General features: G+C 44.9%; 1 protein-coding gene across 5 annotated transcripts in view; it reads left to right on the forward strand.

Moving 5' to 3' along the window:
• Positions 1-24,857, forward strand: part of XPO6 (exportin 6) — a 113,460-nt gene that overhangs the window by 71,302 nt on the left and 17,301 nt on the right. For 4 of the 5 annotated variants that reach the window (XM_027834013.3, XM_043523605.1, XM_043523604.1 and 1 more), the window contains 7 exons: positions 2,398-2,490; positions 8,275-8,344; positions 10,665-10,824; positions 11,578-11,670; positions 16,684-16,828; positions 17,407-17,553; positions 19,067-19,256. In XM_027834013.3, coding sequence (XP_027689814.2) covers positions 2,398-2,490; positions 8,275-8,344; positions 10,665-10,824; positions 11,578-11,670; positions 16,684-16,828; positions 17,407-17,553; positions 19,067-19,256 — 898 coding nt within the window. The remainder of the gene's footprint in view (positions 1-2,397; positions 2,491-8,274; positions 8,345-10,664; positions 10,825-11,577; positions 11,671-16,683; positions 16,829-17,406; positions 17,554-19,066; positions 19,257-24,857) is intronic. The other variant, XM_037909962.2, reaches the window with a different exon arrangement.

Here is a 24,857-nt window from a genome sequence, read left to right on the forward strand (position 1 = left end):
TGGTAGATGTGCAGGTGAACGAGCCTCTGATAGTGTGGCTGATGATATTAGGCCCTGTGATGGTGTCCCCTGAATAGATATGTGGGCACAGTTGGCAACAGGCTTTGTTGCAAGGATAGGTTCCTGGGTTAGTGGTTCTGTTGTGTGGTATGTGGTTGCTGGTGAGTATTTGCTTCAGGTTGGGGGGCTGTCTGTAGGCAAGGACTGGCCTGTCTCCCAAGATTTGTGAGAGTGTTGGGTCATCCTTCAGGATAGGTTGTAGATCCCTGATAATGCGTTGGAGGGGTTTTAGTTGGGGGCTGAAGGTGACGGCTAGTGGCGTTCTGTTATTTTCTTTGTTAGGCCTGTCCTGTAGTAGGTGACTTTTTTAAAAATCTTGTAGGGTTTTTTTAGCCCAACTCATGATTTTTCAAGTGCTTGGGGTTTGCAATCCTGCATCTTAATCAGCCACTGTTCCTCAGACGTTCTTGTTAAACCCTGGATTTCTGCTGGAAATGGCCCACCTTGATTATCATACACATTGTAAGGAGAGTGGTCACTTTACATAAGCTATTACCAATAGGAGAGTGGGGTGGGGGGAGAGAAAACCTTTTGTAGTGATTAACACCCATTTTTTCATGATTTGTGTGTATAAAAACATCTTCTGTATTTTCCACAGTATGCATCCGATGAAGTGAGCTGTAGCTCACAAAAGCTTATGCTCAAATAAATTGGTTAGTCTCTAAGGTGCCACAAGTACTCCTTTTCTTTTTGCGAATGTAGACTAACACGGCTGTTACTCTGAAACCTTCCAGGATCTGGTCACTTTTTCAACATACAGGCTAGACCACTATTTCACACTAGTAATTTTCACCTCTTGCTGACATCTCTTGTATCTTAACAAGAAAAGGAGTACTTGCGGCACCTTAGAGACTAACAAATTTATTTGAGCATAAGCTTTCGTGAGCTACAGCTCCTATGAAGTGAGCTGTAACTCACAAAAGCTTATGCTCAAATTTGTTAGTCTCTAAGGTGCCACAAGTCCTCCTTTTCTTTTTGGGAATACAGACTAACACAGCTGCTACTCTGAAACCTGTATCAACAGTTTCAGTGCTGCTAGAATAATGCATGTGTCTAAGCAACTTGTCAGCATCCCAACCATTCCAAATCAAGAGCATTAAGGGATCAGCAGCGCTATGATTCCCCACTTAGCCTCTCTGAACCTAGATTTTACGTGCAGAAGTATATTCAGTTCTAGGCAGCTGTTATGTGCATGAAGCAACAGTGCTGTGAGGATTTTGAGGTTGAAAGAAGCATGAAATGTTTTTCACTAATGGACTTTGTGTTGCTGTCCTGCCTGACTGTTTTTAGCCTACAGTGGAGGCAGAGAATTTCCATTATATTCCATTTCCAGTGCAGCAGATAAAAGGAAACAGAAAAAAATCAGCTTTAATTTAAGAGCCATTTGAACTTTACTCTTTTCATTTGCATATGAAAAGGAGTACTTGTGGCACCTTAGAGACTCAGCTGTAGCTCACGAAAGCTTATGCTCAGATAAATTGGTTAGTCTCTAAGGTGCCACAAGTACTCCTTTTCTTTTTGCGAATACAGACTAACACGGCTGTTACTCTGAAACCTGTCATTTGCACATGGTTTTTCTTCTCTGAAGTGACGTGGTAGCTGTAGTGAGTCTAGATGATGATTTAGAGTGATGAGTAAGCTGATCCTTAATGATATGGCTGGGTTCGATAAAGAGGCTGTGAAAAGTAAAACAAATTGTGGGCTTGTCGCAGGGGGAAACCAGGCTGTTAGAGTACAGTTAGTCTATTTTGCTATAGAGAAACTGATCTTATGTATACTTCTGCAATAACCATTGTTTGTAGGAGTTGGGTTTAGTTCCTCTTTGTGTTTTTAAAATACACCCTTTTTTAGACCAAGGCAGAAATTGGTTCTTTGATTTGGGACACTGTTGTCATATTACACATGCAGACACTTAGTCCTTATTTGATATTGGTCCTTTTATCAAGGGAGGGCATGCTTAAATGGAAGACAATGTTTGAAAATGTGCTCTAGAAAAACACTGATGCGTTCCAGGATAAGAGCATACAGACTAATAAAGGACACCCCAATTACTAGAAGGCCAGAAAGTGATATGACCTGGATGCACAATTACTTAGCATAGTTAACAACAGCATTTGTCAATGAAAACTTGCAAATCTTAACTCCAGCTCAGATTGCTGACAAAGTAGGAAACTTCTATAAACTCCATTGTTTCAATTCTCAGATGTTCAGACAGAAGCTAAACCCTGGTAGGTACAGGTTAATCATTTCTCAAGTACTTACGGCCTACCAGCTTGTTAAATATAGGTCAGCTGTTTCCGCTTGGAGGGAAATAAGAGGTGTTCTTTTTCCACACAGCAGCAGACTGAGTGGCAGCGGTACTTACGCCAGAGCCTAGAAGTAGTGGCAAAAGTCATGGAGCTCCTGCCGACTCATGCCTTCTCTACACTAGTAAGTAGTCATTCTGCTGAGAAGCTGAGATGAAGCAGCTTTACACCATATGACATGATCTCCGCTCTCAAGATTTTATTGTACAATCACTGGTAGAAGGTTGCTGTGCAATGCTTACGGAGAAGAGGCACAGGGATGTGCTTTTGGATTCAAAACTTGGTAAAATCCAGGCCATAAATTTAAAAGGGGAAAGCTTCAGACTTTCTTCTGGGCTTTGAGAAGTTTTCTACCATATCTTGAAGAGCATGCCAGAGCACACTTTTGTGCCTCACTCACTGAATGTACAGGGGCATTTGAAATTTGGATCAGTCCAGAGGTGAAAACTGGGACAGAGCTGCACACTCTGCTGTGACCTTCAGCATATTCATCCTGGCCTTTCCATAAGGTGGAGGTGCTGCGCATAAGGCAAATGGTGAGATGATGTTCCCAGGATGGTGGAATGTTAACTTAAAATACATGGCAGTACATAGATGAAGATCATAGGAGATGGGGCTCTGCAAACCACAGGGAGGCAGAAGCAAGAAATACTGAAAATTAGGGTTGTCAATTAATCGCAGTTAACTCACATGATTAACTTGAAAAGATTAATCGTGATTAATCGCGCTGTTAAACTATAGAATACCAGTTGAAATTTATTAAATATTTTGGGATGTTTTTCTACATTTTCAAATATACTTATTTCTAATACAACACAGAATACAATGTGCACAGTGCTCACTTTATATTTTTATTACAAATATTTGCACTGTAAAAATGATAAAAGAAATAGTTTTTTAATTCACCTCATACAAGTACTGTAGTGCAATCTCTTTATCATGAAAGTGCAACTTACAAATATAGAGTTTTTTGTTACATAACTGCTCTCAAAAAAAAAAAAAAAAAAGTAAAACTTTAGAGCCTACAAGTCCACTCAGTCCTCCTACTTGTTCAGCCAATCGCTAAGACAAACAAGTTTGTTTACATTTACAGAGTTGCTGCTGTTTGCTTCTTATATACAATGTCACTTGAAAGTGAGAACAGGCATTTGCATGGCACTTTTGTAGCTGGCATTGCAAGGTATTTATGTGCCAGATATGCTAAACATTCATATGCCCCTTCATGCTTAGGCCACCATTCCAGAGGACATGCTTCCATGCTGATGACGCTTGTTAAAAAAATACGTTAATTAAATTCGTGACTGAACTTCTTGGGGGAGAACTGTATGTCCCTTGCTATTTTACCTGCATTCTGCCATATATTACACGTTATAGCAGTCTCGAATGATGACCCAGCACATGTTGTTCATTTTAAGAACACTTTCACTGAAGATTTGACAAAATGCAAAGAAGGTGCCAAAGTGAGATTTCTAAAGATAGCTACAGCACTTGACCCAAGGTTTAAGAATCTGAAGTGCCTTCCAAAATCTGAGAGGGATGAGGTGTGGAGCATGCTTTCAGAAGTCTTAAAAGAGCAACACTCCAATGCGAAAACTACAGAACCCAAACCACCAAAAAAGAAAATCAACCTTCTGCTGGTGGTATCGGACTCAGATAATGAAAGTGAACATGCGTTGGTCTGCACTGCTTTGGATTGTTATCGAGTAGAATCTGTCATCAGCATGGACGCAGGTCTCCTGGAAAGGTGGCTGAAGCATGAAGGGAAATATGACTCTTTAGCACATCTAGCATTTAAATATCTTGTGATGCTGGCTAAAACAGTGCCATGCAAACGACTGTTCTCACTTTCAGGTGACGTAAACAACAAGCAGGCAGCATTATCTCCTGAAAATTGTAACCAAGTTTGTTTGTCTGAGCGATTGGCTGAAGTAGGACCGAGTGGACTTGTAGGCTCTAAAGTTTTACATTGTTTTATTTTTCAATGCAGTTATTTTTTGTACATAAGTTTACATTTGTACGTTCAACTTTCATGATCGAGATTGCACTACAATACTTGTATGAAGTGAATTGAGAAATACTATTTTGTTTTTAGTGCAAATATTTGTAATCAAAAATATAAAGTGAGCACTGTACACTTTGTATTCTGTTATAATTGAAATCAAGAATGTTTTGAAAATGTAGAAAATATCCAAAAATATTTAAATAAATGGTATTCCATTATTGTTTAACAATGTGATTAATCGTGATTAATTCTTTTAATCACTGGACAGCCCTACTGAAAATTTGTCTTCTCCGTCTGTGAAAATGTCACTATCTTGGTCTTTATTAAGATGGCAGTGCTGTGAAATAGCCTTTTCTTGTAGCTGTGTGGGAGAAAATCAGTTAGAGTGGTTCTCAAGCTGCTAATCTTGGAGAATGAAACTATTGGGGTCAGAAGTATAACAATTAGTATTGTTCAATGCTCTTTCTGGATGGGAAGAAAAGGTGTCTGAATTCACTAGAAAAAAGAAAAGGAGTACTTGTGGCACCTTAGAGACTAACCAATTTATTTGAGCATAAGCTTTCGTGAGCTACGGCTCACTTCATCGGATGAGAGTGGTCAGTTTGGAAACTGACCACTCTCATCCGATGAAGTGAGCTGTAGCTCACGAAAGCTTATGCTCAAATAAATTGGTTAGTCTCTATGGTGCCACAAGTACTCCTTTTCTTTTTGCGAATACAGACTAACACGGCTGTTACTCTGAAACCTGAATTCACTAGGGTCACCTGAGAATGTCATTATTCTACTGTGCTATGTCATGGAGCTGTCTACGCATCTGAAGGCATGGAACACATTCTGTGCAATGCAGAAAACTTGTGTTTGGGAGAAGATCCTGAAGCTCACTTGCTTTGTCTTATCGTTACACATACTGGTATTTCATCTAAAGGGACATTGTCAAGTCCCAAAAGCATGTTTGTGAAAATCTTTTCTAAGACTAGTGCTAAAAAGTCATGGAAAGATTTCTGTTTAATTCCAATGAAAAATTGTTTGTATGAATAGAAATGTTCCCCTGCAGTGTTTGCAGCACATGGTTAATGCATGAGTCAGCTAGTGAACCTTACTACAAACAAAAGTGAAAGGGCCTCGTTTCCTTTTACTGTAAGCTCAGGGTGAAATGCAGAAAGCAAACAGCATTTGGTGAGGAACACATGGTTTTAAAAAAACCTTTCTCTGTGTTGTTAATATTGGACTTTTAAAAAAAGTTCTAACCGTGTGGCTGTGTTCCTTCATATGAGCTCCTGTTTCAGTATCAAGTATCTTTCCTTAGAGCCCTGCTCAGTTCATTCTAGGACATTAGATAACACCAAGAAACACTTAATGAGTCTCATACGCATGTTACAGTAGTCTGTGAAATGCTCTTGTAACATGTGACCAGCCTTTAGACCACAAATCAGTAAGTGAAATTGACTCTAGAACAATGGTTCCCAAACTGGGGTTCGTGAAATGTTACAGGGGGTTCTTGGGAAAAAATTTCCTAATGGTGGACAGAGTTGTCCCTAGGGAGCATGGGACCAGCAGCCCAGAGCCCCTGGACTTCAAGAGCTAAGCAGATCAAAGCAAGCATATCTATCATACTGAGGAGATTTAAACTTCAAGGCTCCTTATAAGAAATGGAAAAGGAGGTGGATATTTTTTGCTGTTTTTAAAATTAAATAGGCAGCTAGTATTGTTTTTAAAATTATTACGAAGAACAAGTTTAAGCTTTGTAGTAACGTGTGTTGTGTGCCTGGACTGCTCAAGACCTGAATGCGTATGTAGGAGGAACTCTTTGAGTTGGCTTCTTAAATACCTTCATGCTGTTTCACATCTGATACTCCTTGATGAAACACAGGAGCCTTGTCTTATAACAGGCTTATTCAAAGGTGATACAAGCTATGAAAGTGAGATCTTGGAACAGTGTTGCCGTTTTCATAATGTAATAAAAATACTATAATGATGAATAATAATAATAGGGTGTAATAAGTATGATATAAAAATAAATTTTATATTTCCAAGATCACTGCTTTTATAATTTATGCTCCGGTAAAGGAGAAAATCCCTGGAAATAATTCATTTTTAGGAGGGGGTTCAAGAGGCTTGACATTTTAGTGAAAGGGGTTCACAGGTTGTTAAAGTTTGGGAACCACTGCTTTAGAATAAGCTGAGTGACTGTACATCGTGTCTCTAATCTGTTGGACGTTCTGCGTGTGGTCTCTGGCACTGGGGAGTGAATGACCACACTTCAACAGAGGGGATATCTAGGTTTGTGTAGAGAAGAGAAGTGCCAATAAAGTCCCAAGAGTTAAGCTGCTAAAATTATTATATTATTATTATATATTAGCATAAGCCATGCATAAGGCTAAGATTTAGTCATGGGTATTTTTGGTAAAGGTCGTGGACAGGTCAAGGGCAGTAAACAAAAATTCATGGCCTGTGACCTGTCCATGACTTGTACTTTATACCCCCTGGCTAAATCTTGGGTGCTCTGGAGGTGGGGTGCTGGGGGTGTTCTAGAGGGAGGGCACCAGGGATGCTTTGGAGGAGGAGCAGGGGGCGGACCAGGGAACTGCTGATGCTCTGGGGCAGAGGTTGGCCCGGGACCATCGCTGGGGGTAGGGCTGGGGGAGTGGAGGGGGGGACAGTAGCCCGAGACTTCCCCAGCAATGGCCAATGTGGCTGGCTTGGGTAGCCCTGGGGTCAGTCGCACTGGTGGCTGCAGAAGTCACAGAGGTCCCAGAAATCACTGAATCCGTGACAGACTTGCAGCCTTAGCCGTGTGTACTTTTGACTGCATTCAAAGCAGGAGAAAGTTCTTGTTCGTAAACCTCTGTCCTTGCTTGTAGGAATCAGAGGAGAATTATTCCAGGTTAGAAGGAATGGAAAAGGGCCTCTCTCTCCCCCCCTTCCCGGATATATCTGTTAGAAAAGCTGGATCTTGAGTTCCAACTGAATACGCTAGGGTTGACTTAGCCACTGGAAATGTGAATAGCCCTACAGTATGCACTTCTAGAGTAACATGGTCTGTTGGGGAACCAACCAAGATATTTCCTACACGCTGTGTTTTGTGTGAAGCATCTCCCTTCACGTTGGCAAGTTAGTGTTCCTAGTAATTGGTAATGCAGCTTGCCAATGACTTTTGTGTTATGGGGGAGTTCAATGCTCTGAATACCTGGCCTCGGAGATAGCCTCTTACACAGGATGTTCATTCCCTTGGTTCCTTTCTTTGTGGGTATCCATCCACTTGTGTTATAGTTAGCAGCTTGTTAGCAGAGTGGCTGCAACATTCCCCCATATGCTGCATCAAGGAAGGACTGAAAACGCTTGGACTCCACCTTTTTTTTCCTCTCTCTCCAGTGGAAGATATTGGGGGTGGCATTTTTAACCGTTTTAAAGAGGACAAACTGATGTAGATGGTGCAATGCAAGTTTTCCACACCCATCCCTGCATGTGCACCTCAATCCTGATCTGCAACCCCACCTTCTTTTCACTCAGGGTCCTGTGCAGGGCTGCATGTGCATTTCAGTAATGACTAGCAACATCCTGTACTACACCACCACTGCTCTTCTCAGGTAGCCCGTCATGTCAGCATTGACTACCAGTGTTGATGTGGAAAGGACAGCTATTACTTGAGGAATTTCTCTAACACAGGGACCTTTCTGGTTTTGATGCTAGCTGTCTAGAATAGAAAAGCTTAGGGCATCAAATCTTCCAGAACCTACAATCCTTCCCTTCTTCCAAATGCCTTTTGTAAGACTAATTATGGGGAGGAGGAGGAGAAAATTGGAAGTAATTGTCCTCTGGCCCAAATTAATTGTAATGGAGTAGCATTAAGTCTCTCTGCTTTAACATTAAAATCACACCTTTGTGTTGTGTCCCTTTTTTTCCCAGTTCCCAGTTCTGCAGGATAACTTGGAAGTATACCTGGGACTACAGCAGTTTGTGGTCACTTCAGGGACAGGTAATACCACTCTCCAGTGTTACATTTCTCAGTTCTTTATACACTTAGCTGTAAAAATGTTGTATTCATGCATTAAGCTCTTGCTTGCTGTCAAACTGTCCATTACTACTTCAGCATCAATATTCTAGAGGTTAAGCCTAAAATTCTTCACACCTGGATGCTTACACACACTGCATAAGGGCTCAGCATTCAGAAATATGAGTTTGGTGTTTGTTCTCTGAGGAATTTGCTTTCTGGTTAGAAATATGGTTTATATTGATATGTTTTCTCATTGATTCTGGTACTTGAAACAAGAAAACTGGTGGGGAGCGCAGAGATGTAGCATGGTTGATATAGTTAAATGACTGTCAGCTTTTCCACTGGAAACTCCATTCAGAAAGGGCTCGTTTTAATTTGGTTTGGGCTTAAATTCAGCATCAAGCTCTCAGAATGTGGAAGCATTTTTGTTTAGGATTAAATGAAAATTAGTTGAGAATACTTGAATGAGAAGATCAAGGAGACAGTGGCATTTAGGCTAGTTTGTGACTCTCTAACTGCCATTCCAAGAGCCTGTGTGTCTTGGTGGGAAGAAGGAATAAAACTATTCCCAACCTACCAAAAGAGTTTAATCCCGAAGAGAGAAACAGGACCCTCTTTCAGGCTGTTGGCTCGCCTTGTGGGCTAGCTGTTTGACAGCTGAGGAAAGGTGGGGGGGGGGGGGATATTAACTGGTTGAGAGATTTAATTGGGGGAGTGTACAATTTATACTAGCTAGACACATGTCTTTAACACTTTAGAATGTATCACTTCATTAAGCCTTCTGACACGGCTGTTAGAAGAATCTGCTGTATGCTAAATATCACAAGACGTACATGTTATCCACGTCATCGCTTAGAGAAGTTGAACACAAACCACCTAATATATTAAAATACGCACATTTTAAATGCAGTAAATCACTGCAGTGCATGCTGATGGCAGGCTTCATTACTTCTGAGCTGTTTAACTGTTACAATTCTGGCCCTGGCTCCCAAGTATTTTTTTTCTGGTACTCTGGCTGCCCCAATGGGTCAGCAGAGTACAGTGATTTATTGCACAGACAAGGCTCCAGAAGCTTACCATGCCAGATATTAGCAATTTGTGGATTATGTTCTGCACCCAGGTTTATGGCCTCTTCCGACCTAGAACTGTCACTACACATGTTCATGGAAGGCTTATAGACAAGGGTGTATAACAGAAGTTGTTTCAGGAACTGGCTTTTCATCTAAGAGGGGCATGGATCAGAGCAGACAGCTTAGACTCAAGTACAGCTTCAGGATCATACTATAAAGTGCCTGTTTTAGCAGTTTCACATCTTGCAATCTTGATGGAAATAGCTCCTACATTTCAACATCGGTGCTGAGACTAAATTGGCATGAGTGAAAAAATATGTTTTAATGCATTTATCTGAACAATTGAAAGGAAAGCAAGGAAAATTCTTCAGCTGTCCTCATTGTCCTTAGGCCTGTGCATTATAATATGTATTTTCCAGCAGAGTGTCCCATGCTAGGTGACACTGTACTACTGGGAAAATAGAAATAAACATCTACATTATCCATATTGTTAGCCTAGTCTATGAAAACAAAATTCCAGGATTCAGTATATTGCATGTATCTGGGTGCTGTGACTGTAGATGGTTAGCCACACATTGTGTTTGCCTCTGAATTTAATTCACCCAGGTTACAAATGTGGTTTTGTTTTTGTTCCTCTAGGAATTTTTGTACTCTGTTGCTATACAGACAAACAGCAGAGGGAGCCAAACTAGCAACCTTATTCCCAGAGCTGGGATCTTCATTTTTTTTTATGTCAATCAGTAACCAAAAAAAGACGTCTGTTAGCTACACTTTCATCCAAACAAAGCAAAATGGCTGGGGAATTTTATTTTCAGTCTTCTTTAAAGAGAATTACAATGATGGGCAGTGAGAACTTAAATCTATCTGCAAAAACTATATTTGACAGTGTCCATTTAAACTTATTTTATTCATTCTTTCCATCATTTGTATGGTGCTCAGAGCTGAACTGTGACCCATGGGATAGTTAATTTAAAGAGACTGCTTGTAATTAAGTTAGCATAAACTCTGCATTTCCTGTAGTTACATAATTGGGTTTCTCATCTGAAAGAGCTGTATTTATTACAGATATAGGTTACATGTGCTTTGTGCTTTAATTTTATAATATTTGAGGGAGAGAGAGAGAGAGACTCCAAACTGCCTGAATGTTAATCAATGGTTAACAGCAAACCAAAGAGCATTTACACTTGAATCTTGCCTTGCTTTATGGCTAACGGACCACAATGTCATTTCAGGTCAGAGGCTGAATATCACTGCAGAGAATGACTGCCGACGCTTGCACTGCTCCCTACGAGACCTTAGCTCCCTGCTGCAGGCTGTTGGCCGTTTAGCCGAGTACTTTATTGGGGATGTTTTTGCTGCCCGGTTCAACGATGCCCTTACAGTAGTGGAGAGGTAGGCAAAAGGTTACTGCATCAGGGAATAGTGCTGCCATCCCTCCACCAGTGCAGAGGAACTGTTTACGACTTTTAAGGCCTGCCACCCCCACAATTAATAGCAAAAAACACAAACTACCTTCTGCAACAGAGTAACTGGAATGCCAGTCTACCAAATGCCAGAGGTATTGCTTCACCAGTGCTAAATTTCTCAAATATACTCCTGTAATCCTTTAAATACATATTTTAGAGATGAACATCTAAGTAATCAATTATTGCTTAATTCTGAACAATTATTGGGTAAGTCGAGTCCACTCTTATGGTGTAACTGCAGCTATTCTGATCTAATGGAACTGAGGATATAATTTAATTCAGGTATTCATCACCCAAAACAAAATCTCCGTTGGATGTCTGTCTGTCTGATTAAAGTACATGTAAGAGCTGGAAATCAGATTTCCATTTGACTCTTCTCAACTCCCAAATAAGCATATGTTTAAACACAGCTTATACATAGTCCTGTGCTTACATTCAGAAATACTGTACCTATTCCCTTGCATCACAAGCAAACTTGGTCTAAATGTCCCTGTTGTGCTAGACAATCTAGAGTGAGATGAGTGTGTGTGTGTGTGAGAGAGAGAGAGAACATTTAGTCAGTGTGCAGTCTAGCTGAGTGCCATGTTATGATAAAGTATATTCTGGTTGTTCTTGATGTACATGCATATCTGTATTTTACAATTCCTACACACTCCTTGATTTGCTTCTTCATTGGCAGGCTGGTCAAGGTAACACTGTACGGGTCCCAGATTAAACTGTACAACATTGAAACTGCTGTGCCATCTGTATTGAAACCTGACCTTATTGATGTGTGAGTATGAGACTTTTACTGCAAAACCAAAATTATACCGTAGGCTTCCAAAGGGTTATCCTGCTATTGGTGTTCATAGGACCAAAAATCATGAGTGAAGTGTCTGAATTTAGGTCCCTTATTTCTTCTCCCTAGTGGGGAAGCATTGGAATCCCAAGGACTTGTCAGTATTTTTCTCCACTTACTTCCCATGCCAGGTGATACACATTTATCCTCCAGTGTCTCCTAGCTGACCATGAAGAAGCTTTATGGTCACAGTCCCCAGATCAAGGCTAACCAGCTGCTCTTCGTACTTAGACCACTGTTTCCGCCAATTCATGTTTGTAGCCCAGCTGCCCAGTTCCATTCATATGAGGTTTAATTTAAAAAAAAGATCAGTTAGGGTCAGAGATGAAAAACAGCTCCCATGTTGGCTCTAAATGCAAAGCAGTGATAACAGCCCATAATACACCTTGTACTGACCACAAGGAAGCTCAGTTCTCTTGAAGTGTTAGGGTAATTAAAGTAATCATGTAAAAATGGTAGCATCTTACATGCCTGCTCTGGGTATGTAGTCTGAACTTATGTAGCAAATGTTTTGTTACTTCTGTTAGTGCTGCAGAGCCTGTACTACTATGGGAAAGTGAGCCAGGTTCTGTTCTGGCCCAGGCATCAGCAGAACTGTTAAACAAGGTAAAATTCCAGAGCTAAATGCTGCCCTCTGCTAAATTCTGCAATCCCACTTCAGATAATGCACTTGCATGGGTGTTACTAAGGATGGGAATTTAGTCCTCAGTCTTTATTACTGTTTGATACATGAGCCAGAACACAGATTAACTCTCAGATTTCAGGATGAGTATGTGCCTTTGTAATCTATAAAACCCATTTCTATCAAGTTATAAAACGAGGAAATTTGATCCACAAGTTAAAACTTGAAGAGACTCCACATTTAAAATAGAATACCACTTCAATGGTCTTCATCTCTCCATTCTGCTCTGTTGAACATGCCTTTTTCTACCAGCTGACCTTGTGAACAGGGTTTAAACATGTCCTTTTGAAAAGTTTCTTTTGATTTGTGATTGCATATGTATCAAACTTCAGCGATTCCATGCTGGTAATTTGGTTTTATCACTTAGTCCCCTGAGTCTCTCTGCTATTAATCCAAACTTAGTGTTGCTTACATTAGGTTCAAACTAAGCTTAACTTTTCCATGTTAAATAGCTCTATTGTCCCTTTCTCATAACAGCCCTGCCAGGCTGGAATTCTTCTGGATTTGTTGGCCTGTTTTCATCTACTTGCTATCAATAATTCCAATCCTCCTGTCAGTCAAAGCAGAAATCCATATTGCCCTAGTCTGACATCAGTTTAAGCCATGCTTATTTCATTCTGTTACTGAAGTTAAGGGGAGATAAGATTGAGGTCTATAAAATCATGACTGGTGTAGAGAAAGTAGATAAGGAAATGTTATTTACTACTTCTCATAACACAAGAACTAGGGGTCACTAAATGAAATTAATAGGCAGCAGATTTAAAACAAACAAAAGGAAGTATTTCTTCACACAATGCGCAGTCAGCCTGTGGAACTCCTTGCCAGAGGATGTTGTGAAGGCCAAGACCATAACAGGGTTCAAAAAAGAACTAGATAAATTCATGGAGGATAGGTCCATCAATGGCTATTAGCCAGGATAGGCAGGGATAGTGTCCCTAGCCTCTGTTTGCCAGAAGCTGGGAATGAGCGACAGGGGATGGATCACTTGTTGATTACCTGTTCTGTTCATTCCCTCTGGGGCACCGGGCATTGGCTACTATCGGAAGACAGGACACTGGGCTAGATGGACCTTTGGTCTGACCCAGTATGGCCATTCTTACGTTCATAGAATATCAGGGTTGGAAGGGACCTTAGGAGGTCATCCAGTCCAACCCCCTGCTCAAAGCAGGACCAATCCCCAACTAAATCATCCCAGCCAGGGCTTTGTCAAGACTGACCTTAAAAACCTCTAAGGAGGGAGATTCCACCACCTCCCTAGGTAACCCATTCCAGTGCTTCACCATCCTAATAGTGAAAAAATTTTCCCTAATATCCAACCTAAACCTTCCCCACTACAACATGTTCTTAAGTTGTGTAACTTTCACCTCCATCTTCTTTCCCTCAGCACTATTAGTAAGGATCATTCTGGTCTGTTGCTTTTGACATGGCATTGAGCCTGAAACAGAGCACTTGAAACACCAACCCAGCAGTTTATTTTAATTTGACCTCTTGCTAACTTTCCTGTACTCCTGACAGATGCACAGTGGAGCTATAATAGCACAAGGGTACAGTTATGCCACTTATCTCAACACACTTGGTGGGTGCAGGTACTAGGGCAAATGCCAGTGCCGTCCTCGGGCATACGCAGCTGCGTAGGGCACCATGAAATTTGGGGCACCAAATTGCCTGAAATTGCGTGGTGTCCTAGGCAGCTGCGTGCTGCATATGCGGCAACACCAGCCCTATCCCCTGGCTGCCCCCCTCCCTGCCCCATGGGCTGCACCCACTGCAAGGGGCAGGGCTGTCCCTAGGGGAGTGTGGGGCCCTGGACAACTCCCTCCGCCCCACCTCTTACCCTCCCCCCCGCTCTACCCCGGCCCACCCCTATTCTACCTCTTCCTCCAGTGACCCCTTACTCACCGGCAGTGGCAGGAAGCGGAGCAACCCAGCCCCAGCCCGCTCCACTTCGCCAGCTCCCAGCTGCGGCGCTCTGCTTCTCGCTGCCAGTGAGTGCAGGGAGGTTGGGGAAAGGACGTCCCCCGCACTCGCCGGCAGCGGGAAGCGGAGCGACGTGGCCCCAGCCCGCTCCACTTCCCTTGCCCCGGCCGCAGCCGTGTCGCTGGGGGGGTGGTTAGGAAAAGGTCCCCCGCCCCACCGACTCACCAGCGGCGGGAAGCGGAGCCCTGCGGCTGGGAGTTGGCGGAGTAGAGCTGGCTGGGGCCAGGCTGCTCCACTTCCTGCCGCTGACAGTGAGTGCGGGGGTGGGATCCCTTCCCCGAGCGACACAGCTGGGGCCTGGGCAAGGGAAGTGGAGCGGGCTGCTCCTGGTCCCCCACTAATCCTCCTGGCCACTCTGGGCCTGTGGAGCCCCCCAAAGTGCCCCCCCACAGCTCCTGCCTCCCAGACCCGGGGGGGAGGGGGCTGTGTAGGGCACCCAAAAGGCTAGGGATGGCCCTGGCAAAGGCAACATTTTAAAGTAACTGAACTTATTTACTGTTGATTGAACTCCCAATTCATGTGATAATCCCTGGCAAAAATAGTCTAGAGTTAATCTGTAAACACTGAGGGAGGTGCGCAGCTTAAAACAACAAGAAACAAACATTATCTTGGCAATACAAAATTAAGATAAACCTAAAGTCAGCAAGATGTAAACTTCTTTCTCTGCTTACCTTCCCCCTGTGGACACCCAACAGTGGGATGGAGGTTTTGATAAAGCCATTCAGTTTGCTGCCACAGGCAGCAGAGATCTTACAGATCTGCTCCATGTGCTTTATTTGCACAGTGTGCCAGCCACATAGAGGGAATGCTGGAGTGTGGGGCTATGGTTTAATGCATAAAATATCTGGCATGCCCATGTGAAGCCCACCGCCAGGAGTCCTTGGCATGTAAGCGCTCTAATTTTTGGTCCAGCCCTCCATCTTCATAGTTTTACAAACAAGGTCTTAAGTCTTGCTGTATGACAACTTTCACGTTTGAAATCCTGTAAACTCCTGGGGAATGAATCTAACCGGGTGTCTTTCAGTGAAAGGTGCAGCAGTTTGTTTGACTGCGTCTGGCTCGGAAGAAAAGCTTACTGTAGTTATTTAAAGACTCCCTTCTGTTTAAAAGATGTGGAAGTGTGCAGTCTTGACTTCCGTATTCTGGTTGATAGACCAGTTAAGTTACTGGTCAGTGTTTGGAGTCTTTGATGTTGTGATATCTGCAACCTTGAGGCTCAGAGTATTGCTTGGTTTTCAGTTCTATGGGCAGAGTTAAGGTGGATTGAAAAACTTCAAGTATACTTTCAATCCAAGTATTTGGAGTATTCAACTCCAAACTTTCAAGTGACTTAAGTACAGCCTTCGCGTTGAATTTTCAGGCTTTGTAATGTTTGGGGGCGGGGGTGTTTGTGTGGACTAGAACATTCTCAAGGGAGTCCCCTGTAAGTAACTGATAGGTGTTTAGTCTTAAAATTTACCTTAAAGTTCCCAGGCTGGGAATTTCCTTAGGTGTCTAAAATATATATTGAATTGTTCAGTGATGGGAGTCCTGCAGTCTCCAACCTGTGTGGGGCCAGCCCCCAAACTGTCCCGGGAGCAGGGTTCCCTTTCTACCACCAGTCAAGTGGATAGGTACATAGGGATAGGACACGTAAAATGAAACTAGCTGGTTTGGGGAGTAGTCCCTAGACTGCTAGAGGGGTACCCACTCTTCACATGGGCAAGAGCCGGTCTAGTGTCCCTCCCCATTCTCCCATCTTGACTGCGTGCTGCTTCTGCCCCTCCATCCCTGTTGTGGCTGCTACCATTGAAGCCATGCGGAGTTAAGAACTCTACAGAATTCATCATGTCACCATAAATTGCTTTTATTTCCTCCCACATGCACACCTAATAAAAACCTTTACAAACGAGACAGATATCTGGCCTTATCAGGTGCTTAAATATGGCCATGAGTGTGGTTTCAATAAGACTGAATCAAGCTTGGCCAACTGTTGTGCCAAAGGAAGTTCTGGAAACATTCCAGAAGTGCAGCCGTCCTATTTTTCTCTCTCTCAAAAAAGTCAGGTCCAGTTTGCCTTAAAGTTTCCAGAAATTCTAATGCACATGTTAAACTTCAGACATGGACAGTTCTGGATGTCTTATAATGGGAAAAGCTATTGTCCACCTTAACTCTGGGGAAAAAAGTGCCTCTCCGTAATACATCATCAGAGCTACTTTACTGTATTCGAGACTTCTGCCATCCTGTTGTGGTCCTTCTGGAATGCCTTTTATCACATCTTTGTTACAATTGTCTCTCCCTCCTTCCAGCCATGCTCAGTCGCTGGCAGCATTGCAGGCTTACTCTCATTGGCTAGCCCAGTTCTACAGTGAAGTTCATCGGCAGAATCCAGAGCAGATCATCTCTCTAGTCTCCACCGCCCTGGAAGCAATTATTCCACTCATCAGCTCCAAGGTACCTTCATCAAAGAAGGCGAATACTTCTTTGAGAAACAAGAGGATAAAACCTGAAATTAACGTCCAGCCTTCCATGCAGATGCTACTCTTATCTCTATGCATTTAGCAGGTTGGCCCTCAGGACAAGTGAATCTGCAGATGAGAGGTTCTGTTTGTTTGCCTATGCAATGCATTTGTCTGCTTTCCAAGAACATGGTGAAAAACTTGGTGAGGTGTGAAGGTAGTGTCACTGAGACAAAAGCTGCCTTAAATAGCATCCTAGAAATAAATGACAGAGCTGCAAGAGCAGCCTCTTAAATAAAGATGGATTAATAAAGGTCTAATTATATTGTGGCTCCTTTAATCTGGGAGTTGAGAAATCTTTACACACGGTGGTAAGGGGTTGACCTGTGTTCTGATTAAAGGCCACTGAATACTGACTTGTGCTTGAAGGCTAGTTTGTGTGAATGTTCTGTCTGTCCGGTTCAGTGTGCTCTTGAATACCAGTGCTGTGTCCCAGAAAGTCCACTGTCTCTTCTTGACGCTGTGTGGGACTGAGTTACTGCAGAGCCTAAGAGAACATGCTTTCTTTTTCAGGTGCAAGAGAAGCTGCTGTTGTCTGCATGCCACTTGCTGGTCTCGTTAGCTACCACAGTGCGGCCAGTGTTCTTGATTAGAATCCCAGCAGTACAGAAAGTTTTCAACAGGATCACAGATACCTCAGCTCAGCGGCTTCCTGATAAGGTGCTGTTTGACTCTAACACAAATGCAGAATGTCAGTTTAATTGAGTGCCCTGAGGAAACAATACCACAGCTTTTACCACCATGGTATATCAATTTCAGGGAAAGAGACGTTACTCCTGGATTCTATAAACATTACGTGCAGCGATCTGAGTGTCTTGGATACGTCCGTGGCCTTTAATGTTTAGAATAGAAGTACTAAAAATGAGGAAAAACATAAAATTTAAACTCACAAATCTCATTAAACAGCTTAACTTCCCGTAACTTGTACCTGATGTCCTGGCTGTTTTATGATGGCAAGAGCTCTGAATTATCTACACTTGATAGTTTTGTCTCTGAACCTCTGCGTTCTAGGGCTGACTGTGACTCATAGGGAGGAATATTTCCATTCAGATTCCTTAGTCTGCAATCCCAGTTTAAATGCTGATTTGTATTTAGTACTTAAAGGCCCTGGCAAAGATCAGGGTCTCCTTGTGTTGAGGACTGTACAAACCTACTGTCCCAAAGAACTTGCAATATAAATAACAAGACAGACCATAGGAAGGAGCAAGGAAGTGTTATCCTTGGGCTTGTGTACACAGTGCTGTGGACTGTAGAGGGGCCAATTGTAGAGCTCACCAAAGTGTTGCAATCTAACTGCCCTGTTTGGACACTAGTGGCACAAACTAAAAGGTGCCCAGTTTGTATTAACGTATGTCCTCTTTCAAACAGGACTCTGTTAATGTAAGCTAGATAGCTTATAGGATACATCTACACTGCAGTAAAAGACCTGTGGCGCAGCCATAGCTGGCCTGGGTCAGGTGACTCTGGCTGTGGGGCTATAAAATAGCAAAGGGGAGGAGGATCTCAGAGCCTGGATTCCAGCCTGAGACCAAACATCTACATTGCTATTTTTATCCCTGCAGCAGGAGCCCACTGAAACACTCTGTGCTGCGTTTTTTTTATTGCAGTATAGACATACCCTTGGTTCATGCCAGCAGTGTCCACACAGGGCAGTTAGATCACAGCACTTTGGTGGGCTCTGTAATTCACATCACTGTAGTCCACGCTGCTGGGCAGTGTAGACAAAGCCCTCATTATTCAGATGCAGAACTGAAGCACAAAGATTGAGTGAATTGCTCAAGGTTACCCATCCGATGAAGTGGGCTGTAGCCCATGAAAGCTTATGCTCAAATAAATTTGTTAGTCTCTAAGGTGCCACAAGTACTCCTGTTCTTTTTGCAGATACAGACTAACACGGCTGCTACTCTGAAACCAGAGTCTGGGAACTGAATCCAGATCTGAGGCTGGGTCTAGTGCCTTAATAACAATACTCGCCTTCCCCTTCTAGTTTGTAGAGCTGCAAGATTTCAGTTGCATGTTGAGTTTAATGTCTCTTTTTTTATTAAACTTGATTTTCAGGGCTTATGCTAGAATCGCACTTCCATATAAAGTGAGAGAGGTCTCCCTTAAATGAGGCAATAGCAGGTTCCTTAAAGCTGCATTGTTTCAAGGCTTAATGTTTTGTTGATTCCAGGCCCAGGTGCTGGTGTGCAGAGCGCTCTCGAATGTGTTGTTGCTGCCATGGCCAAATCTCCCAGAGAATGAGCAGCAGTGGGCAGTTCGCTCAACCAACCATGCCAGTCTGATTTCTGCCCTCACAAGGGAATACCGCCATCTGAAATCCAGTGCCATCCTGCCACAGAGGAAAGTGCGGCTGGAGGACAGTAAGTGCTCTGTTGCCTGATATGAGCCATCCACCAGGGCAGCTGCTGATAGGGAATCATTAAGCAGAGTTGTTCCAATAACTGCACTAGCTGGAAAGCCTGTACTTAGAGACTTATTTGGGAGGCTGAGGTGTGAACAGTTAGATCAAATGACTATTTATGCGACTGTGCTTCCCACCTTTTCAGTGAGTGTTCTAAAGGGAACTTTTGCTCCAGTGAGTTGTCAGTACACTTCTTCTTTGCTCTGAGAGCAGGATCAAGTTGTTGTTGGGACGGGTTGGATCACAGAAACCCCCTTGGGGCTGCCAAATGATGTGCCAAGACTACTTCTGCCCCTGCTTTCCCTGCCAGCTTGGGACTCCACCCTGTCTTGTTGAGGCAGACATGCCTGCCTGCTCCAACACAGACCCAGGGTCTGAACCACGTGCCCCAAAGCTGCAGACTTAACTGAAAGCAGCTTAAGAAGTGTTCCTGTCTTTAACACTCAGATGCCCAACTCCCAATGGGGTCCAAACCCCAAATAAATCAGTTTTACCCTGTATAAAGCTTATACAGGGTAAACTCATAAATTGTTTGCCCTCTATAACGCTGATAGAGATGCACAGCTGTTTTCTCCCCCCCCCCCCCCCCCGCCCCCATAAAGCTGACAGAGATATGCACAGCTGTTCTCTTTCCCCCCCCCCCCCCGGGGTATTAATACATACTCTGGGTTAATTAATAAGTAAAAAGTGATTTTATTAAAAACAGAACGTAGGATTTCAGTGGTTCCAAGTAGTAACAGAACGAAGTGAATTACCAAGCAAAATAAAATAGAATACGCAAGTCTATGTCTAAGAAAACTGAATACAGATAAAAACCTCACCCAGGAAGCTTCCTTTTACAGACTATTCTCCTTCTAGTCTGGGTCCAGCAATCACTCACACCCCCTGTAGTTACTGTCCCTTGTTCCAGTTTCTTTCAGGTATCCTTGGGGGTGGAGAGGCTCTCTTTAGCCAGCTGAAGGCAAAATGAAGGGGTCTCCCACGGGCTTAAATAGACTTTCCCTTGTGGGTGGAGACCCCCCTCCTCTCTCCTATGCTAAATCCAGCTCCAAGATGGAGTTTTGGAGTTACATGGGCAAGTCACGTGTCCATGCATGACACCATTTTTACAGGCAGCAGCCATTGCTTACATGCTACCTTGAACGTCCTCAGGTAGACTTCTTATGTGGATTGGAGCCTTCCAAGATCCATTGTGCGTTAAGTGCTTCTTGATTGGGCACTTAACTTGCAAATTCCTTTCTAAAGAAGCTGACCAAATGCCTTACTAAGGTTATTTAAAATCAAACAAGAATACAGCCAATATTCATAACTTCGAATACGATAATGACACATGCATACGAATAGGATGAATAGATTCAGTAGATCATAATCTTTACAGAGATGTTACATGGCGTATGTAGCATAAAACACATTCCAGTTATGTCATGTATACATTCATAAACATATTTCCATAAAGCCTTATGGGGGGCACCGTCACAGTCGTTTTTAACCTTCTAGGCAAGAAAGATTACATTATAAAATACTCTAGCTCGCTAATGCAATAGTTTGGGGGGCTACCATTAGGCTGTTATGCTGGAAATCTAGGTTGGAGGTAATGTTCCCAAATTTTTCAGCTGTGAGAAAATAGTAAGGATTTTGTCAAGACTCAGATATAGAGAACCCTTGTTGGGGTCGGGGGGTTGAAATTTCATGTTCTCTGCTAGCTAAAAGGGTTCCTATGCATGTTGTGGGGCTTTAGTTTTGAGGATCATTCTACTAAATATTATTTGGAATCCTACATTATCACTTACAGCTACAGTATGGACACAAGGTGTTCTTCGTCGAGTGATTGCTCATTTGTATTCCACAATAGGTGTGTGTACTTGCCACGTGCACCAGTGCTGGAAGTTTTTCCCCTAGCAGTGCCCATGGGGGGAGTGCCCCAGCGACCCCTGGAGTGGCACCTCCATGGCGTGGTATAAGGGGAGCGGCACGCTCCCCCTACCCTCAGTTCCTTCTTGCCACCAGTGAAGGTGCGTCGGAACTACTCTGCTCAAGCTTAATGCTGTAGCTCATCCCCAGAACTGCTTGCTCGTTCAGTCTTAATACCTGTAGTTAGTTAGCTGTTTAGTTAATTCAGTTAGAGCGCTCAGGCCGGGGCATGTCCCGGGTTTTAAGTCGTGCGACACTTGTAGGCGATCTTATGCCAAAGAATGACCTGCACGCGGACTGTCTCTGCAGTTTGGGAGAAGCCCATATCCGCGATCATTGCAAAATTTGCAAGTCGTTTAAGCCTCGGACCAAGAGAGAAAGGGACATTAGGCTCCGGGCTATTCTGATGGAGTCGGCGCTGACCCTGACTTCAGTGCGCTGCTCCGAGTCGGCACCGGGCACCGCGGTGTCGGTGTGTGGCGACCCTCCGACGCTATTGACCAGTCGGCACCGCTCCCCATCTACGGGGAATGCCAAGAAGGCTAGAAAGACGCCGCTTTCGCAGCAGCACCCATGTCCGGCAGTCCTCGTTCCCCACCGGCCTCTAGGCCTCCATCTCAAGTCGAGCGGAGTAGCCCGGCCCATTCAGAGCAGGCCTCCCCAGATGTCTAGATGCCCTCCACGCCGGAGGCCCTGCAGGTGGCCCGGGACGTTATGTCCATGCCGGTACCAGGAGCACCGCTGATGTTGGCTCCACGCTCCAGAGGCAAGCCACCGCTGGGATCTCCGCAGTCGCCCCCGTCTCAGTCGAGAGAATGTTCCCAACTCCGTTCACCGTCTAATGACCATTCAGGGCAAAGTCCAAGTGCATTGCCCTCGACTCCCACTACGCTGTCTGGTTGGGTCCCGTCCGACCGAGATTCTTGGCACCGCTCCACCTCGAGGAGCGAATACCGTTGGGACCAAGGCAGACGTCACCAAAGGACAGGTTCGAGACTCTGAAGGGGCTCATCGACACAGTCACAGTCCTGGTGACAACAGCCAGAGCGTGCCTCTAGCTCTTGGGTCACATGTTGGCGTGCATGTACGTGGTCCGGCACGCCAGACTCAGGATGAGGCCCCTCCAGTTCTGGTTGGTCTCAGAGTTCTCCCAGGCCAGGGACAGGATGGACAAAGTCCTCACCATACCCGACTCAGTGATTGCCTCCCTACGGTGGTGGTCTGCCCCAAGCAACATGCTCCAAGGGGTCCCGTCGCTGGAACTGGTGTCCGATGCATTGGACCTGGATTGGGGGGCTCACATGGGGAACATTCAGATGCAAGGTCTGTGGTCGGCTCAGGATCTGACCCTACACATAAATGTCAAGGAGCTCAGGGCCGTACGGCTGGCTTACATGGCCTTCCGCTCGCACCTGGAGGGCAGGGTGGCCAGAGTCCTCATGGACAACACGGCCTTGATGTTCTATATCAACAGGCAAGGCGGGGCCCAATCCTCTGCCACGAAGCCCACAGGCTGTGGGATTTCTGTATAGCCCACATCTGCCTAAAGGCTTTCCATCTACCGGGCGCCCGGAATGCGCGGGTGGATCACTTGAGCAGAGATGTCTCCTCTCAGCACGAGTGGTCTCTCCACCCGGAGGTGGCTCACAGGCTTTTCCGAGTGTGGGGTACTCCCCCGGTGGACCTGTTCGCAACTCAACAGAACAGGCGCTGTCCCCGGTTCTGCTCCAGCGGGGACTGGGACGGGGCGCTATCTCTGATGCCTTTCTCCTGTCCTGGTCAGGCCAGTTTCTTTGTGCCTTTCCCCCGTTCCCACTGATCAGCAAGGTCCTGGAAAAAAATTAAGACAGACAAGGCCCGGGTCCTTCTGATTGCCCCGGCATGGCCCAGGCAACATTGGTACAGGACCCTCACGGACCTGGCCGTTACTCCACCATGGTCGTTGCCATTTTGCCCAGACCTGCTCTCCCAGGACCAGGGCCGCCTCCTCCATTCCAACCTAGCAGCTCTCCACCTCACGGTGTGGCTGCTCAATGGTTAGGTACGGAGGAAAGGACATGCTCAGAAGGGGTTCAATCCACGCCCCTCCACGCGCTGCGCCTACTTGGCAAAGTGGTCCCAGTTGTCCAGATGGGCAAACGAGCGGGGCGTTTCCCCGGTGGCTGCCCCGATCCAGCTTATCCTGGACTACCTTCTCCACCTTAGAGCCCAGGGCCTGGTGCCCTTGTCAGTCAAGGTGCACCTGGCAGCTGTATCGGCCTTCCATCCGCCAGTGCAGGGTCGTACGGTATTCTCCCATGCTACTATGACTGCCGCTTCTTCAAGGGGTTGAACCATCTCTTCCCTGTATGCTCTGCCCCCGGTCCCACAGTGGGACCTAAACCTGGTCCCACCTCTCTTGGAAGGTGGCCTTCCTGGTTGCAATCACGTTGGCCAGGTGGGTCTCGGAGCTCAGAGTCCTGACCTCCGAGCTCCCATAGACGGTTTTCCATAAGGACAAGGTCCAGCTCTGCCTGCACCCTGCATTCCTCCCGAAGGTGGTCTCCACCTATCACATGGGTCAGGACATATTTCTACTGGTCCTCTGCCCCAAGCCCCTCATGTCCAGTGAGGAGCGCCGTTTCAACACGCTCGATGTGCGATGGGCTCTGGCTTTCCACCTCGAGTGCACCAAGCTGTTCAGAAAGTCCTCACAACTGTTCATCACCTCGGCTGAGTGCATGAGGGGTTGGTCGATCTCCACTCAGGAGCTCTCCAACCGGATCACTTGGTGCATCCGTACCTGTTATGATCTGGCAGGTATCCCCCGCCACCAGTTGTGAAGGTGCACTCGACTCAAGCGCAAACTTGTCGGCTGTCTTCTTGGCCCACGTCCCCATCCAGGGCTGCCACGTGGTCTTCGGTTCACATGTTCACCTCGCACTATGCGATCATCTCCCAAACCAGAGATGAGGCCGGGTTTGGCAGGGCTGTACTCCGTCCTGAGAATTTGTGAACTCCTACCCACCTCCAACAGATATAGCTTGGAATCACCTATTGTGGAATACACATGAGCGATCACTCAAAGAAGAAAAGACAGTTACCTTTTCTGTAACTGGTGTTCTTCGAGATGTGTTGCTCATGTCTATTCCACATCCCGCCCTCCTTCCCCTCTGTCGGAGGTGTCTGGCAAGAAGGAACTGAGAGTGGGGGGAGCGCGCAGCTCCCCTTATACTGCGCCATGGAGGTGCGACTCCAGGGATTGCTGAGGCGCTCCCCCCTACGGGTACTGCTAGGGGAAAAACTTCTGGCACTGGTGCACGTGGCGAGCACGCACACCTATTGTGGAATAGACATGAGCAACACATCTCGAAGAACACCAGTTACGGAAAAGGTAACTGTCTCTTCAATGCTGGCACATTCTGGAGAGCAGTGGTCTGCTTTATATACGGTACAAGTGTGTGGGGGCTGGGCTGTCTCAATCCTAAAAGGACAGTTGCTACTAATCAGAAACCTGCTGTGCAGCTTGAATTGGTCCAGTGTTTTCTCTCCTCCATTGGTATTTACACAGTGCTGGCTTGCAATGTCTTCACTGCTGTTGCCATTGTCATGAGTACTAAATTGACCCAGTGTATCCCATTGTTCCAGCGTGCTTGTTCTTTGTTTTCTT

This window comes from Chelonia mydas, chromosome 10 (assembly GCF_015237465.2).
Source record: "Chelonia mydas isolate rCheMyd1 chromosome 10, rCheMyd1.pri.v2, whole genome shotgun sequence".
Taxonomy (NCBI): domain Eukaryota; kingdom Metazoa; phylum Chordata; order Testudines; family Cheloniidae; genus Chelonia; species Chelonia mydas.